Source organism: Drosophila guanche, unplaced genomic scaffold, assembly GCF_900245975.1.
Source record: "Drosophila guanche unplaced genomic scaffold, DGUA_6, whole genome shotgun sequence".
Classification (NCBI taxonomy): domain Eukaryota; kingdom Metazoa; phylum Arthropoda; class Insecta; order Diptera; family Drosophilidae; genus Drosophila; species Drosophila guanche.
Window position 1 is genome coordinate 6143281 of NW_022995746.1, and position 17722 is coordinate 6161002.

Here is a 17722-nt window from a genome sequence, read left to right on the forward strand (position 1 = left end):
AGTAAGATGGGCCGCCTCGGGGCATGCCATGCAGACACCAGAAATTAATGGCCATCAAGTGCGAAAAAGTTCATTTCTTTCTTTTGTTTGTGTCACACACGCCACAGCTACAGTGGAGCCACAATAAAATGGGTGGGCGACCTGGTCACCCAGGTGTCACAGCCCCCAGAGGCATCCCCACAAAAGATGACAAATGGCTTGTCGCACTGCCTCGTGGGTTTTTTGTTGTATTTCTTTTCCTTTTTTTGTTGGTTCAATGAACCGCAAACTGATGGGTGTGGTAGTCATCAAACTGTGCGGAATAGTAGACATAAAACTGTAAGTTTGAGGAGTGTGCAGCTGCGTGATTGTTAAGCTATAAAAAACATAAAAGATGGCAGAGCATGTGCTGAAGAAAGTGAAAGAAGAACTGGCACTCCTTTGCTGCTGGTAACGCGTCATGCAGCAGCGCCCCTCGGCAGCGAAAAAGCGCGCAAATATTTGTGTAGAAATCATCTTTTAAGAGACTTCCAAGAATAACTTACAACAACTTCAGACTCTTAACAATTAATCATAAATAATGGATTATCGCACATTTCTCGAGTTTCCAAAAGCGCCTCAACCTTGTTCTGGTATCTACGCATCTATAATGTATCTGTGTACGGGTATTTCACCCGCAATTCTGTCATTTCTGGCACTCCACCCTCTCAGATTGATGTGCTGCCAAAAAATCATCATAATCATCGAATGGATCGGCCCACTTGACCTTATTTTGCCAAAGACAAACAATAAGCAATGAAAATACAACAACAAAAAGTATCTTTAGATCTCTCCACGAGCCTAGGCTGTATGTAAATGTAGCCAGCCGAGTGAAAAGCCTTGACTCTCGGTAGTTCAATTAATAATTAAATCTCATTTGTTTTTCCGTCACTTTTTTATATGCCTTTCTGTTAATTGAATTTGTGCTTGTGATTCTGTGTAGAAAACAAAAAAAAAAAGAGCGAGACAAACAAATTTCAAATTCAAATTTGGCCAAGACAGCGACGGAGAGGGGGCAAAGACAAATGGCCAAGGTTTTGGCTCTTAGAGCCACACGGCATCTGGGGGCTCATCGCGTGCGTGTCAAAAACTTCAGAAAAGAAGAAAAACTGGAAAAAGAAATAGAAATAATAAAATAATCATAACAATAAAGAGATGAAGACTGTCGAGACGGACACATGGCTGATGATGATATGCCCTCAAGATGTATTCCAAGATTTAAAGATTTGGTTCCGGTTTTCATGATTTTTTCTGTTTTGCCTGCTGCTGGGAAAGAAAGTTTCTAAACGAAATTGCTCGCAATGTTGTGTTAAAAAAGATTAAAGAAAAAAACGACAGAAAAGAAAGGTAAGAAATAAATTCATTAGACAAAAGACAAAAAATACCGTTGAACCTGCGGGTGGGCGGGGGCACGGGCGCCCATGGAAGTGGCTAACACGCCCACAACGCGAGCAGCACACACACAACACCTGCCCCCCTGCCACTAGCATTGCCAACTATTTACTCTCTCTTCTCTGCCTCTCTCTCTCTCTGAATTTCTTCATAAATATTTCGTAAAAAGAAAGTTTTTCAGTGGCTGGAAAACTGTATGGCAACCCGCGCCCCCTGCAGCCAAAAAGCAGCAAAAAAAAAAAATAAACCAATAACCCAAACCTGCCGCTCAGATGAATCACCCACAAAAGCGATTGTACGCAGAAGCTGGGGTATGGACAGAGACAGGTTAAGGTAGGCTTTGGCCATGTTTTTCAGATATTTGGTGAGATTTCTTTCAAGAAAGGAACTCCTATTTATAAATGGAACCGAAATTCGTTCTTTGAGATATCGTTGATGGTGGAAAACTTTATGTTTTCTCGGTATTTCACTACTTCACATTTCACTGTTGAAAGATGATCCAAGGACAATTTACATATTAATAGATAATATGCTCTTTCATTCTTCTCTGATTTTTCATCCAAATTTAACTACTAAATATGAGACTTTATATATGAGGCAAACTTTAACTTGTAACAATTTACTCTTAAGAGATAATTCCATCAATTCTCATGAGTTTTTGTACAACAATTTATCAAAGCTAACAACTAAAAGTATTGTAGCAATTATTCCTAAATTAAATTCGATGAAACTTCAAACTTCATAACTGCTAAACACAAATTTGAATCAAAACCAAAGTACTCCATCAATCGCCAGGGTATTCCAATGCCGCTAACCTTTCTTTCTTTCTTTCTTGTATCTGCCTGTTATTATTGATATCTGTTGCTGTATCTGTAGCTTCAGTTGTTATTGCGTTTGTTTGTTGTATGTTGAAAGTGTTAAATGCATTGCATACTCTGGTTTTTGGCCAATGCTTCACCTGAATCTGAATCTGCTGACCAATACCCCAATGGTCACTCTTTCTCTGTTGTTGTTTGCTGATCATTGCTCAACTTTTGAGTTTCAGTTTGTTTCGGTTTTTGGTTTTGGGGTTTTGGGTTTTATTTTCGTTTTGCATTTCACTTTGCGGCGCCGCTGCCCGCTTGCATGACTCTCGTCTCCCTCTCTCGAATCGTTTATTTCGGAATTTTTAGTGGCTTTAGTTTTTCACGCTTTAATTGCCAGCCAACATGCAATAATCCTGCCATGGCCACAGTATTTGTAAGGCATTCACTCGCAGTTCGCTCAGGATGTCAATGATTGATTACGCGAGTGGAATGAATGTCTCTCAAACGATTCACACCACCCCAACCACAATTAACTCTTCTACGGTCAGTTGCACTTTTTCTTTCAGCAATAAATTGGCAAAAAAAAGGGGTGCTTGCATGCTTAACTTTGTTTTTCAAACGTTATTTATGCGGCTTATTAAGTTTATGGACTGCTAATTTATTGATTTATATGCCAGACTGCAGAGCAGAGACTCTGAATCAAAATGGAATAATGTTTTGTTTTCGCGATTTGCCAGACATGTTGTTAGGTAAATAAATAAAATAAACAATTGAAGTACGGTCTGATTGCAACGGGCGAAGGCGAATAAATCAAGGGAGTTCAAGCTCTGCAGTTACAGTTTGAGAGTAATACATGTTTGGTAGTAAAAGTTGTGGCAGGATTGGATGTGGCCAAGGAGGTTTAGGCATTGCTTTTGTGCACAGAATTGTGGGTGGTTGGGTGACTTTGGGGTGGGTGGACAGTGGGTGAGAGACTGACAGCCTAGGGCAAGAGTTCCTTACAGTTTGAGAGCAGCTTTGGTAGGGAGAGTTGTGTGGAACTTTGAGGTGCATAATGTAAGAGGAAAGGTAGTCTTATTCGAAAACGTAATGAAAATAGTGCCGAATTTCTAGGAATCATCACAGCTATACCCCCTACAATTACAGTGAAATATCCACCCTGAAGTGTGCACAGTTTGCATCTCCTTTTTGACTTTCAATTTTGATGATGCAGCCACATTTTCCTTCCATCTCCGGCATGGCATGTATGGAAAAACCAGATGAGTAAGGCTTTTCTTTGCAGTGCAGCCATGAAATTAAATCACTTTGAATCTCTCGAAAGTAAACATTAAACAGATGGCGAGACGGCAGCAACAGCAGACAGAGATGGAGCATAGTTTTATGAGGATTTTCGCTGATTTATAGATGACCAATGCAGCCCTTCTGCCTACCGAGTGCCTCTTGGCTTCTGTTTGTGTCTCTCCCTCCTCACTCCCAATCGAAAGTCAGTCGTGTGCTGTGTGGCTGTGTGTGGATCGTAAATAAGTCAACAAATGTTTGCAGACAGACTGCAGCGAGAAGAAAAGTGCACTGGCAATTGGGGGTATGGGTATGGAGTACGAGAAACTGAGAGGTTCGTTCCCCTTGCGTTGTGCCCCCATTTTGTGGCACTCATAATGCGGCAGCAGCATGAGGCATAAGCTGTAATGGCGCCGCTGTAAAGGGGTACGACGCACGGCACTTGTGGGCACTCTTTTTGGCGTCAAAAGATTTGCTATAAATACTCGGACTTGCAACAGGCACAGCAGCAGCAGCAGCAGCAGCAACTGAAGCAATTTGCGCCAATTGTCGCGTATGGAGGCGCTGACACACAGTTTGAGAGTCCGTGCTGGTGCTGCAAAAGGGAATGAATAATGAATGCAGCAGATGCAAATGAATGAAGATAAACGATGAGCGAGTGTTAAAGTGTGGAAAGGGGTGGAGGAGTAGCCGGAGGAGTAGCCTCTGCCGGACGTGCGTTGACCCACTTTGTGGCTCTCCACCCAAAAAGCAACCGAATAAAACCTGAAAAATCCAAAAACTCGCAGATACACATCCAGCTACAGATACAGATACACAAACAGCGCGAAAAAAAGTGAATGTGAATCCGGAGGCTGATGCCAAAAAAAAACGCCAACGCAAAACCGCATTTTGTGTCTGCTGTTGATACAGCCAAAAGTCAGGAAATCCATAAATCAGTTTGAAATATTTGCTGACAAATGGAGCTCGAGAGTGGCTTAGTGCTAGAAATGGGATCAACATGGTATTGACAGGCACTGTGTGTGTGTGCAGTAAGGGACTTGCACTCGCCAGCCCTGCGCTGCCTTTCAATAATTCAAAAGTGCAAAGTGCAAAACCTGCAATTGGTTAACCTCGTTTGGGGCCAGCTTGTTTGGGCCAAGTAAACACTGCAATGCGTATGGACTGCGCTCCGTTGCCGTTGCCGTTGCCGTTGCCGTTGCCGTGTGTGCAGTTATGCTCCACTTTGGGCCAATTGTTTAATCAATATTTGATGGGGTGGAAAATGCCCTCAAGGAAAAGAATCATAGCCAGAGGCTTGACACAGGTTTTTTCACATTAATTATGAACAGGAAATGGTCGTGTGTTTTGTTGAGTAATTGTTGCCATATCTTCTGGAGAATTATGCTCTGTGCTTTTGAGAGTTCTGTCATGTAGAATGTTCTCCACTTTTCAGAGCTCTATCATGCTCTATGTTGTTTCGACTCATCAGGGCTATCTCATGTTGCATGTACTCCCCATTTCAGTCTCATGTTTTCCGCTCTGTTGTGTTCTGTTCCTTGTCATCTCTTTGTCTTTACTTAAAAAAACATGCAAATATATTTCCTAGTAAGCTCAACTAAATGGGTTTCTACTACAACAAGTTTTAGGCAAATTACTTGTGTTGCCTTTTGGCTGGCAGCAGAATTCCAGGAAGCCCTTCCCGCCACATAGGGTGGGTTCTTTTTTTCATGTTTCACGCTTCGCTGGCCAAAAACTCTCAACAAGAAACACAAAAGGCAACTCCGCAGAACGAACTTCACTACGTCTCAAGACGTGGCGACATGCGACGAAGACTCTGCAGGGGCGACCGAGAGAGAGAACGTAATGTAATTCAAGTTGAAAGGCAAAAAAGTCGGATGGGGATGGGAGCGACCGATCATCATCACACGGAGCAATTATTTTATGAGAAACGAAGCAACTGAAGCGAACGAGCAATAGGGGGGAAGTCACAGAGTCGAAGTCACTGGAGAACTGCAGAGAAACGGAAAGAAAGACTTTTGTGTGTGGATTGGGCAAGCACTTTTGGGTTTAGGGGCTTGGACTTTTGTCAGCTGTTTGTAATTTAAATGTGCAAAAGTTACACAAAGTTTCACAGAAGGGCCTGCTGCTTCTTGGACTGGAAACAGCGCAGCGCTTCAATGCACATGCGCAGCGGCTGAAGGGTTAAGCTCACGGCAAAGCGAAGGAAAGCGCACCACAGTTTGGGAGCTATTGCAGAACATCTGGTTACGCTTAAAGGGCACACCGCCCCTACTCCAGCGACTGCTGCTCAGAGAGGCGTGACACCAAGTGGCGTGGTGTGGCTGGGGCATGCAACCTTTTGGGAAATTGTGTGTACTTCCCGTGGGGCATGTGGGAACGGAGTTACCTTCTCAGAGACAGAGCAACTTCCTCTTGGAGTATTATTCCCGGCATCCCGGCTCTTTGGCATTGTCGCAGCAACTAATTTTATGCTGCACGATGACGAAGCAGTCAGCGGGTGTTGCGGGTTCATTGCGCACCAATTGGGTCACATGCCACACGAGCAACAGCTTCGCCTTCGCCATCGACTTCTCCTCTTGCATTTCTCATGCAATTAAAAAACTATTTTTAAACCTTAAAAAACTATGTGTATATAATTTTAAATTAATTATAACATTTTCAAAAATCAATCAGCGTGCTTGCATAATTTTTTAAATCCATTTTTGGGCATTTTGTTTGCCTTTCGCTTTCAGCTTTTTGTTTGGTTTTTTTTTATGAGAAACGTTAATGAAATTGTCGCCAAACTGTAACAGCAAAAACAACAAACACTTGGATTGCCTTATAGAGGCCACTGTTTGGTGTTCAATAATCGTTGAACAAAACACGAATAATAATGAGCCACGATCGCCCTCATTTGGCTAACCACAACAAAAAAACGCCCCCAAAACAGCAGCTAAATCGAGCAATAATTATGTGTGACTGTACAACTGTAGGAGCACGTAAATGATATCACATATTTTTGGACTGACCCGTTTAAGGTTTAGATCATATTTGATAATCCATAAGTTAGAGAGAATTCAAGAGAATAAAAGCTTCTTAAATGTATAACTTTTGCTCATTTTCGAGGAGTTCTTTAAACAATTTTCTCGGACTGCTGCTCTTTATGTTAATTTCTCTCTTGATAAGTTACTTCTAGAACTTCCATTACCCACTAGCCATAAAACCTATGTGCATACATAACCCACACACATATCGTTTATTCTCATGTTAATTAAATTTGTGAAAGCGTTTCATGCCTTACGTGCACTGCATATTGATGTTCCATTTCGTTTTAATGCTGAAAATGTGGCCCATAGGTAACACTTGAGGGAACGATCGCGCAGCTGGAGGGCCTGGGAATGGAGGAATACGCGTTAAGGTTCAGGGAATTGTAGCCCAATTACTTGTGGCACTTCGCTCTCTCTCTAGCTAGCTCTCTGGGGCATATTCATGGGTCTCTAGTGTTGCAGCGTTTTATGATTGGCGGTACGAATTTTTATAGATTTTTGAGAGGGTTTTGGCTCGTTCTTAGAGTAAACATTACGTGGCTTCAGCGCTGGTTAAATCTTAAAATTATGTAAATTCTCTGGGGAACATCGGGCTGAAATTACAGCGAAATTAAAGTTCTTGTAACTGAGTAATATTTATATTAATCAGTAAAACAATTCTCTAAAAATAACTTGCATATGTGTCAAGTTCTTTGCTTATAAAAGTAGAGCAATTCTGAGAATTATGAGCTACTTTTTTTTCGTCTCTTAGTTGGTGTCATTTCCTTGACAAATTTTTCTTCCTGCAGCTTGACACTCATTCGGCTGACATTTGAGAGAGATTTCTTTTCGTGTGTGGTTGATTTATGGGTTTTTGATTTGATTCGTGTTTGGGTTTTTAGCATGTAACATGCAGCCCCTTGTAGCAAGCACCCTTGGAGACACGCATAAATCATGTGTGTGCCCCGGGAGTGGGTTTTACTCCACTTGGAGCTGAGAGTTGAAGTTGAAGTTGATGTCTGTCTCTCTGTTGCACGTGCGTAGACAGCTCATGTATTATGCTCCTACATATATCAATCACTTAAGAGAAAGAGCGAATGAGAGAGAGAGAGAGAGAGAACGATAGCCATGTGTCACTCTTTTTTTTTTGGTTTTTGCTTTTGAAATGTGAACTGCATAAAATATTCACCAAAGTCATGCCCACAGTTTGGCAAGCATTGTAGGGGCCAGGGCAAAGAAACCCTCCGTCTGCTGAGTTTTTGTTTTTCTCTTTTTTTTTCTCACTCCTGAGGTGGCAAGCTAAAACAACAACAACAAGGCGGATGCTTCCTGTGTATTTTGATGCATTTGTTGCCCTGCAAATGGGTGGATGAATGAAGAGAAAGATGCAACTCAAAATCGCAGCACAGTTTTACAGGGTATCCAAACATTCGTTCCACAAATCTTCACTCTCTGAGGAACATTGCGACATGTGGGCATGGCCTAGGGGCCAACAGGCATTGGGCGTTGAATGATGACACAAAAATGCACATTTTTAATGACGCCTCCGCCTGCCTGCGCCGCCATGCACTTGAAGAGTGCCACAAAGGCAGGCAACAGAAACAACAGAACGTAAATATTGTTGACTTTGGGGCATCATTGCAGGACTTTTATTATACATAAACAGAAAGAGAGAGAGAGAGAGAGAGAGAGGGAGGGGCAGGGAGAGAGGTTCAATGAATGCCCTTCGCCTTATGCAAATATCGAGTAGATGACAGCCAGGCCCAGGCCCAGGCCCAGGCCCTGACTCCTCTCCCCCACCAGCGCTGAGTACCCCACTAACCTCGAAATGAGGCCCCAGCTCAGAGTCTGGCCATATGGTTGTAGTACGACGTAGTGTGATGCATCCACAGTTCTTTTTGCCTCAAAAGTTCTTCTTTCTTTCAGTTTAGTTTCTTTTTTCTTGAGTTCTCAGTGCTCGTAACACTTTTTTCTCTTGAATGTACGAGTAATCCGCTTAAGTTCCTCAGAATCGGCACATAAACATCATAATGATAATCATTATTATTATTGTTGCTGGCTGCTGCTGCTGTGGCACGATGATGATCATCATTTGCAGCACATGTCTCATGTCTGTCTCTTGAGATTTGTCTCTTGGCTGTGGCTGGTTCTCTGGCTCTTGTCATTCGTCATGCTTTCCACTTTATTACAATTTAACTTTGGCATTTTCCGGCTTACTATTTGTTCTGAGAGAGCAGCAACCTCTCTGCGCTACAAATGATTTCCTAATTAGATCTACAGATAGGGCTGGGGCAGACACATTCCCAAAGCAATTGCCAAATTAAATGAAAGATAGAGAGACAGTGGACGGAGGACCTTTTCCTTATTAGATGTATGACTCATGCCCTCGTTCTAACCCAGACAGACATTGCTTATCCCATCTATTTATTGGCTTTTCGGGGTTGGGTTTCCCACATTTCCACATTTAAACAAACATTCAAAGGGCGACCCAGAGCAAATGAAGCCAACAAACCGTGTGACGTGACCAACTATAACCATCTATAACTACTATTCCGAACCCCAACCCAGCCAATCCACTTCCCCATCGTCGACTGTCTAGAGTTACAACAAAATTTATTAATTTTCCTCAATTGCCACATCAATTTTGCTGCAAGGGAGTATGAGTGTACGAGTGCCACAGTGGCCAGAGGGATTGAATTGCATTTGCATTTTGCATTTGCATTTATTTTGTTTGGTTCACACGCTAAGCAAAATGTTACAGATACAGATACAAATACAGAGCATGAATGGGAGCTGAGTGAAGCAGAGTGAATGTTGTGCATTCGAAACTGCATTCGAAATGACAATGCAAATCATTAGTGTACATAACACATGAATGAAATTTCATTAATCGAAATGGGTTTAGCCTTCGATTAACAATCGATTAGGCGATGGCACAGGGAGCGCGTCCAGCGATTGCACAGAGAAGTGAAGGGATGGAAAAACCAGTCGGAATATGTAAAAATAGATTAAAAATCGCTTAAGCGATAGCCCACAGAAGTGACAGAATGTGCAGCCTGGTCACACTGTTACCCTCTGTCAGACTCCTGCCAACTCTGGTCTCATTATTCCCTCTTGAAGCTGCTCCAACAAAGGGAAGGAAGGCAGGGCAGACCCTTTCTGCAATTGGCAGCAGCAACTGGCAGACTATTAAATCAAAGCACGAACTATCGATGAACCCCCAATGGCACACCCTTTTGAACCCTTGTACGTGCCACATTTGGCTGCAAGCCAGTGAGCTCCGAGCCCCATCGAGCCCTCAATCCCAAGCCAAAGTGCAACACAAAAGGAAATTGTGGAAATGTGGAAAAACTGTTTGCAAATAAAAGAGGAACTTTTTAATATGCTTTTGCTTGTTTAGGTCGCTGGCGGGGGGGCAGTGAGGTAGGGACTAGACAAAAGCTTCGAGTGGCGCCACGAATTGTAAGGAGAGGCACACACACACACACACACACACACAAGCTAGCTCTCGCTTCGTTCATGTCAAATGAAAATGTTGGCTTAATGTTATCAAAAATTCAGAGGCCCCTCAGCTCGCTGTCGTTTTTGGTGAGTCTCCTGGCAAATCCATCACGTAATCCACGACCACGCCCACGCCCACAACTGTGCGTTGCACACCCACTGGGGCATATTTGTTTGGCGCTTTTCAAATAGTTTGTGCCAACAAAATTGCACACACAGAGCCGCAGCCATAGCCATAGCCATAGCCATCGACATGAGCCATGAGCTTTTTGTGGCAGGGGCCTCTCTCTGCGCTCTGTGCTCTGCTGTGTGCCATTATCCAATCCATCCACAATCCATGGCTCTATGGCTCGAGGCCTCACAGCATTTGCATACGCAAAACACAGTGCAGGGAGCACGTGGCACGCGGGGGGGGGGGGGGGGGGGGGGGGCAGGCGCACTCGCTGACGATAATTGCATGAAATTATAATGCAGCCATGCAGTCCCCCAACACACTGACTGCCCGTCCTACTCCTACTCCTGCTCTGCTGTCAAAGAGTTTGTGTGTGTGTGTGTGTGTGTGTGTGTGTGTGTGTGTGTGTAGGAGCCACCCACACACACACCATAAACAGGCACTGGCACCTCCAACCATTTTGGTATCGTTTGACACACTCTTGGCCCGAACAAACAAGCAAGTTGAGAGCGCTTAGGAAGCGGCAGCAGCAGCAGCTGTTATTGCTCAGAATAAATAAAAATACCCAAAAAATGGAAAATTGTACCAAGCGGAAAATGTTTGCACAGATTTCAATGAAATTTCCCCCCCCAAATACAAACTTTCAGCACCAAAGCTTCTACTGTCATTAAAGGCAAATAACTCAAAAAATCTCAAGCCTCTTCTGCACCCAAATGACAACCAATCTAACCTGCGGTCTTCTTTCGCTCTTTCAGAACCATCATCGCGGCAGCAATGCCACCAGCGAGGAGCGTGTACCACAGCCGCATTCCCCACACGACAGTCACAACGTGGCACATAACGGCGGCGGCGGTGGCTTGCAGCACTCTGGTTCGCGTGCCACACTGCGACATTCGATGAACCACTCGAGCACCTCTGTGTCTGGATCGGCCTGCAGCTCGACACCCGCCTCGCCGCAGCTCAGTGGAGTGGTGAGTGCCTCCGGGGGTCAGCTGCTGTCCAATGGACACCACTACCAGTCACAGTCATCGGTGAGCTCGAATTCGTCGATTGTGTCGGCCATACCCGCCTCACAGCGACTGCTGGAGGATGCGCTGGCCAAGGCGGCGCCCTATCCGATGATCATGCTGCCGCTGCACGGCGGCTACTGGCTGGACGGCACCGAGCACGAGTGCAGCTACGATGCAAGGGGCAACCCGCTGCTGCCGCAGACCACTTGGATGGCCAAGTTCGAGACGGATGACACGGCCAAGTGTTACAGGCGGTTCTATGCGGCGCGCGAGCACTCGAATCTGGTGGGGCAGGACGAGCAGCTTGGACCCGTGCTCATCTCCATCAAGACGGAGAATGTGGCCAACCAGGAGCACATGCGAATCCTGCTGCGCCTGCGCACTGGCACCATGCACGAGCTCATTCCGGTGTCCTGTTTGGGCGCCCAGCCCAGTCCCGCCAAGATGGTGCGGCTGCTGAACGAGCAAATTCAAGTGGATAACTTTATGCCGGTGCTGTGCCCCAAGGCCTCCAATCTGATCAGCGTCTACGATGAGCATGTGCTCGTGTCGCACTTCAAGTTTGGAGTTTTGTACCAAAGATACGGCCAGACGACCGAGGAGGAGCTGTTCGGCAATCAGCAGACATCGCCGGCCTTCGATGAGTTCTTGGATGTGCTGGGACAGCGCATACGCTTGAAGGACCACAAGGGCTATCGTGGTGGATTGGATATACAGAATGGACACACCGGGGACACGGCCGTCTATGAGGTGTTCAAGGAGCGTGAGGTCATGTTCCATGTGTCCACGCTGCTGCCCCACACGGAGGGTGATCCGCAGCAGTTGCAGCGCAAGCGGCACATTGGCAACGACATTGTGGCCATTGTGTTCCAGGAGACGAACACACCCTTCTCCCCGGACATGATCGCGAGTCACTTTCTGCACGCGTTCATTGTGGTGCAGCCGCTGGAGCCGAACACACCGCACACCCGCTACAAGGTCAGCGTCACGGCACGCGATGATGTGCCCTTCTTTGGACCCACACTACCCAATCCCGCTGTCTTTCGCAAGGGTCAGGAGTTCAAGGAGTTTATCCTCACGAAGCTGATCAATGCGGAGAATGCCTGCTACAAGGCGGAGAAGTTTGCCAAGCTCGAGCTGCGCACGCGCACTTCGCTGCTGCAGAATCTCGTCGAGGAGTTGCGCGAGAAGACGCGGGACTTTCTCGGCGCAGATCTCTCGCAGGCAACCGCTGGCAGCCCCACGCCCGAGACACCCAAGCCGGAGAGTGGCAGTGGCGGTGGCAATGCAGGCACACGCTTCATCGACACCGTCAAGAAGGCGCTGATCATGCGCGTGCGCTCCCAGAGCGTGGACACGGGCAACGGGCAGGACAAGTTCAGTGTGAACACAAAGCTGGGCACACTGAATGCCAAGAAGGAGTCACAGCCAGAGATGCAGACACCCAATTTGAATGTAAGTTTGCAGCATGAATCCCACACCAAGCGATCCTCTAATTGATTTTGTTTTCTCTTTCCCCTTAGAGCTGCAGTCGCACCGCCTCGAAATCTTCCTCGAAATCAAAATCCTCAAATGAATCCACCTCCTCGTCGCCGGATATTACCTCGCGACAGGCCACCATCAATAACAACAACAATGGCAGCTCCAATGGCGGCGGTTTGCACATCCAAAATGGTTCTGGTGTGGGTGGTGTGGCAGCTGCTGCTGTGAGTGCCGCACAGAATGGTGGCGTGGCCGTGGCCACCATGTCCGAGACGAGCGATGATTCCAGTTTGAATAGCGTGGATTTGGATCCGATGATGGGACATGCCGATGGCGGTGCCACGTACATTGACAGCGACACTGGGCTGGAGAGCATGAGCTCCGCGGAGGCCACCACCAAGGCCTGTTCGCTGTGCCTTGACGGGGTGCAGGCCACCATGATGGGCAGCTCGCCGAGCAATGAGACGATTGTCAAGATTGAGAATCTGCGGCAGGAGGTGACGCGACTCAAGTGCGATAAATTGGATCTACTGCGTCAGAATGTGGTAAGTAAAAACACGAAGAGAGTGAAAGATTTTCCCTGTACTCATCGGTTTATTTCCTTTTGCCATTTGCAGACCTGTCAGCGCGACATTAAGCGACTCCGGGAGAGGGAACTTTCGCTGCAGGGCGATCTAGCGGCAGCTGGACGGGAGATTCTGCGGCTGCGTGATTTGGTCAAGGAATACATGCCGGACACAGCCGCTGCACCGCTCTCCATATCGCCCATCTAAAGCGTTAAACGTGACAGAGGGAGAGAGCAGAGAGAGAGTGGAGTTAAAGTAGGAGAAAGGAGTAACCACTGTGCCGTGTATAACACTTTGGAGAGAAGGAAAATCGTTTTGTAGGAGTCGTTAAATGCATTGTAGACGTAGACGTAGACGTAGATGCCCCCCCACACACACACGTAGAACGAATGAAAAGATAAACTGTATTATATTTAGTTTAGATCGGAGGAGGAAGGAGGAAGGAGGAAGTATGAAGAGATCGCTGCAGGACAAGCATGGACAAGAGTTATTCAAATCGTTAGAATATATATAATATTATTATATATGTTTAACAGTTACAAACTAAACTACAAGAAAACAACAAGCGAAAATACCAGCAAAAGAACGAAAAAAAGCAAAAAACAGAACACAAAACTCAAAAAAGTACACCAAATATATAATATAAGTCTTTAAGCATATTTACCGCATGGATTAACGCAAAAACAAAACCAAACCCTAAACGAGTCCCCAAAAGCAAAGTAGAAAGCGATCAATCACGAAGCATCACAACGATAAATCGATATCGATAACCAACACATGATAATCACACACACACGTAGCAATGTTTTGAGGTTTACAAAACCATAAAGCGGTTCGTTCCGTTCTCGTTAGTCGCACTCGAATACCGGAATCACATGTTTCACTGTGACTCTGTGACTGTTACTGTGACTCTCGTTATCACACATTCGCGTAGAACCACACCCCCAAACCCACCCAATAATCCCATATTCCCATTCGAAGATATATATCGAAGAGTAGATATGATTTTTAGCGCTCGATGCTCGATAATTTTAAAACTGCAATCGATAAACAAAGATAAAAGAAAACAAACAAAACACACACAGAGGAAACCGAACACTCTTAACCATAAGTTTAAGTTGCTTTAAATACTTTTACCTTAATCTATGTTTAATTATTTAAGTTGAAACGCAACCAATCGCCCCCATGAATGATCGATAAGTGATCGATGACTCAAGAGAATTAATCATGCATTCAAATGTACATATACTTTATAGAGAGAAGGCGGAGCAAATAGTTCTATCGAAATTAACTATGACTACTGTATTTTCTAATCGATTAACGATACTACCGATACCGATACCAATACCAATACCGATAACCAATAAGTACGCATGCGTAGATGCGATCGATTCCCATAATATATAAATCAGAAATCAAAATCAAATGATTCAAAAGTAGAGAACAAACAAAAGAAAGATACACACAAACAATATTTGTCTTTGAAATCTTCTAAATTTTAAGTTCGACTTATGCGAATAATTGTTTTTGTTGAGGATCCATTATCATTTTTATTGTGTAAAGTATATAAAAACAACCAACAAATATATATGCAAAATATATGGAATATATATATAAACAACATACATGGGCTTATTTTTTTAATGGGTGAAAATAGTTCAATTTTGGAAAATATAATTCAATTTTTAAATTGGACTTGAATAATTGAATATGTTGGAATTTTCAAATATATAACAATAGGTACTTGGCTCGAAAATAGTAGAATTGTTGAAAATGTTATTCTATTTAATATTACTACGAGGAGAATTTTCTGAGATTTAAAAAGGAAATCAAATCGAATAGTGAATTATAATATGAATTTTAATTGCTGCTATAAAGTACCATAAAACACAACGCAGATCTCTCTGCAAGGTATGCGAGCAGAACGGGGTAAGGAATGCAGGCACGGTATTTGTATGTGGCTTCGCGTTTTGTGTGCAGTTCATACCTTTTTGCACACACCATGCGGTCGATGAGTACACTCAAAAGAAAAGACTTAGAGATTTATAAATTCCTCGATATTGCATTTTCCTTTTAATATTACCAGCAAGCAAGACTCTCAGCCCACAGAAAATTGATTGATAAATCGGCTTAAATTATAGTTTCAGAGCTGAGCAAGTCTGCTTGCCAGTACTCTTAAGTAGAATATCAAAATTAAGGAATACGATTTCTTCCGCATAATTACGGTATATTTAGAAAATGAGAAGGTATATTTTTGAGGGTATTTCTGTACTCATAGTTGGAACGCAAGAATGAGTCGGGAGAGCGTAAAGCTCTCTATCAACTGCCTTTAGCAAGGTATGGACAACAGGTTAAAAGGAAGAGCTTTTAAAAGGACTCTTTCCTGACGTGAACTATTTATATTTAAGCATTTACAAATGTTGTTTTTCTTGGCAATCTGCCGCTGGAAAATTCATTGCATAGAAGAGGATTTAAAAAAAAAATAACATAAATCATAAACAAATTCTAAATTAGAATAAAAAACAGCCTATTTCATGGATCGGGATTGTATATATTGGCGATACCTCCGCGGTCACACTGGGCAGAAAGTGGGGGCCCGCGACAACAACAACCATCAGCTCTCTAGAAGCTCTCTTGGCTATCCAAAACAAACGGCAAACATTTCTCGCGCTATGCGGACGTCGTTCCGCGTCTCTGGTCTCAACCGTGCGCTGGTTTTTTTTAGTTATTTTGCAAATTGTTAACACATTCGTAAAGTTTTTCGAGCCCCATAAGATTCGTGAGTGCACAAATTGTTGAATAAACAATAGGAATGCCGTTGGAAAAGTGTCGTACCGCCGCGTGTTGAAGAAAAAACAGAAAAAGCATGCAAATCTCATAGCGCTTGCCTTTCTTGTGTTTGTGTGTGTTTGCGTTTTGACTTTGCAGCAGATGCTGTGGCCGGGCCGCCGCGAAGAAACAAACAAAACGCAAACAAGAATTCCCGCACAAATCTCAAAGCAACAGTAAAATCAATTGCAACAAAAAGCAATAACAGAAACAACAAATGTTTGTGTGTGGCAATTTTTTGTATATTATTATAAAGCACCACTCTCTCTCTCTCGCTCTCTTACTCGGTGAAGAGTATATTGGAAGTGAGGTGAGTCAGGAAAGATTTATTTTAATTGGGAATTGATGGGAGTATAAAGTGAAATTAAAATTTGTATTCAGGAACAGCTCCCACGGTGCTCTGGTCTGGTCTTTTCGAACTTAAACCAACTTTCAAGAGCTTCACCCTCACTCTAATATTCCTTGTCTCTCACCTATTATTTCAAAGTGCCGGGCCGCGAACCTTCCTCTCTTCCCAGGGGGAGGATTGGCAGCAGTAAAGTTTCAGCTTCAGCTTCATTTAAGCTTCCCCCCTCTCCATCACTCTCTCTCCTTCTATCATTTGCAAAGGCAATTAATTGTATTTTTATTTATTAACGTGACAAATAAGCAAATAATAATGCGTGTGGTGCTTGTGCTTGTGCTTCGGCCTGTGCGTGTGTGTGTCAGACATGTCTCTACCTGTGTGTGCGTGCGCGTAGGCAAATGAATCAAAATGTTTAGAACGCAAACAAATGATTGAATAACGTAGAAATAAACGCAACAAGGAGAGCCAGTCACGTTCTCTCTCGTTCTTCCACTCTCTCTCTCTCTCTTCATCAGATGATCAGCTGAGATCACTTTATCTCTCCCTCCCTCTCTTTCAAGCAGAGCTTTGAAATGCCGTAATCAGCACGCTTCTGACTCCGCGGGGGGACCGCTGTGGGTGGTTGGTTGGGCTGTGTGCCTCTAATCGATCGGTCAAAGTGATCTCATGGCTAATCAGTGCTACTAAGCGGAGCAGGCATAGCGCCTTATCGCCATGGAGGCCAAGGCATTGCCCATGCAAGGGGGCCGCTTACGCTTACGCTTACTCTTACTAAGGCGAAGGTCAGAGGGAGATAGTGGAATGGAGCCAGGGTGTGATGCTCCCACGAAAAGGCTTTCGCGCTCCCTTTAGCTTGCTCTCTCTCTCTCTCTCACGGGAAGTGTCTTACAGTGGGACTGGATTCAAGTAATTTTCTCGAATTGCAATAATCTTAAAAAAAAAATTCGGAATATCCCTTGCATCCCCATGCCATATAATTTACAAGCACCAGCTCCATTCCACCCCTGAGGAGCGTACTTGGGCGCCTCTTTCAGAACACTGCAAGTGGCAAGTGGCACGAAGCGACGGCACGAAGTGTCCGCTTGAGAGAGCTCTCACTGTACAAGTGTATACACTCCGTAGTACAAGTATCTTCTCTTTTTTTGTTTTCGGTGTGCCGTATGCTTGATGTTCTCCCATAATTCTGTCATTATCTTGCTGTACATTTGTTGCCGCCTTGCCGCCTTCAATTGCCTTACTTCCCTGTACCTATCACACCACTACCACCCCCGCCAAAAACAACACATTGTAAATTATTTTTGTGGGCCGCACCCA

General features: G+C 44.3%; 2 protein-coding genes across 4 annotated transcripts in view; both read left to right on the forward strand.

The window, feature by feature from the left end:
- Positions 1–14632, forward strand: part of LOC117582652 (rap1 GTPase-activating protein 1) — a 92283-nt gene extending 77651 nt beyond the window's left edge. For all 3 annotated transcript variants that reach the window (XM_034270551.1, XM_034270552.1, XM_034270553.1), the window contains exons 3-5: positions 10931–12640; positions 12709–13212; positions 13285–14632. In XM_034270551.1, the coding sequence (XP_034126442.1) occupies positions 10931–12640; positions 12709–13212; positions 13285–13440 (2370 nt within the window). In that variant the 3' untranslated portion in view covers positions 13441–14632. The remainder of the gene's footprint in view (positions 1–10930; positions 12641–12708; positions 13213–13284) is intronic.
- A 1252-nt stretch (positions 14633–15884) lies between these two features.
- The window catches only part of LOC117582508 (1-phosphatidylinositol 4,5-bisphosphate phosphodiesterase classes I and II), a 49958-nt gene continuing 48120 nt past the window's right edge, over positions 15885–17722 (forward strand). Inside the window, exon 1 of the mRNA XM_034270299.1 lies at positions 15885–16372. The gene's annotated coding sequence lies outside the window, so the exon portion shown is untranslated. The remainder of the gene's footprint in view (positions 16373–17722) is intronic.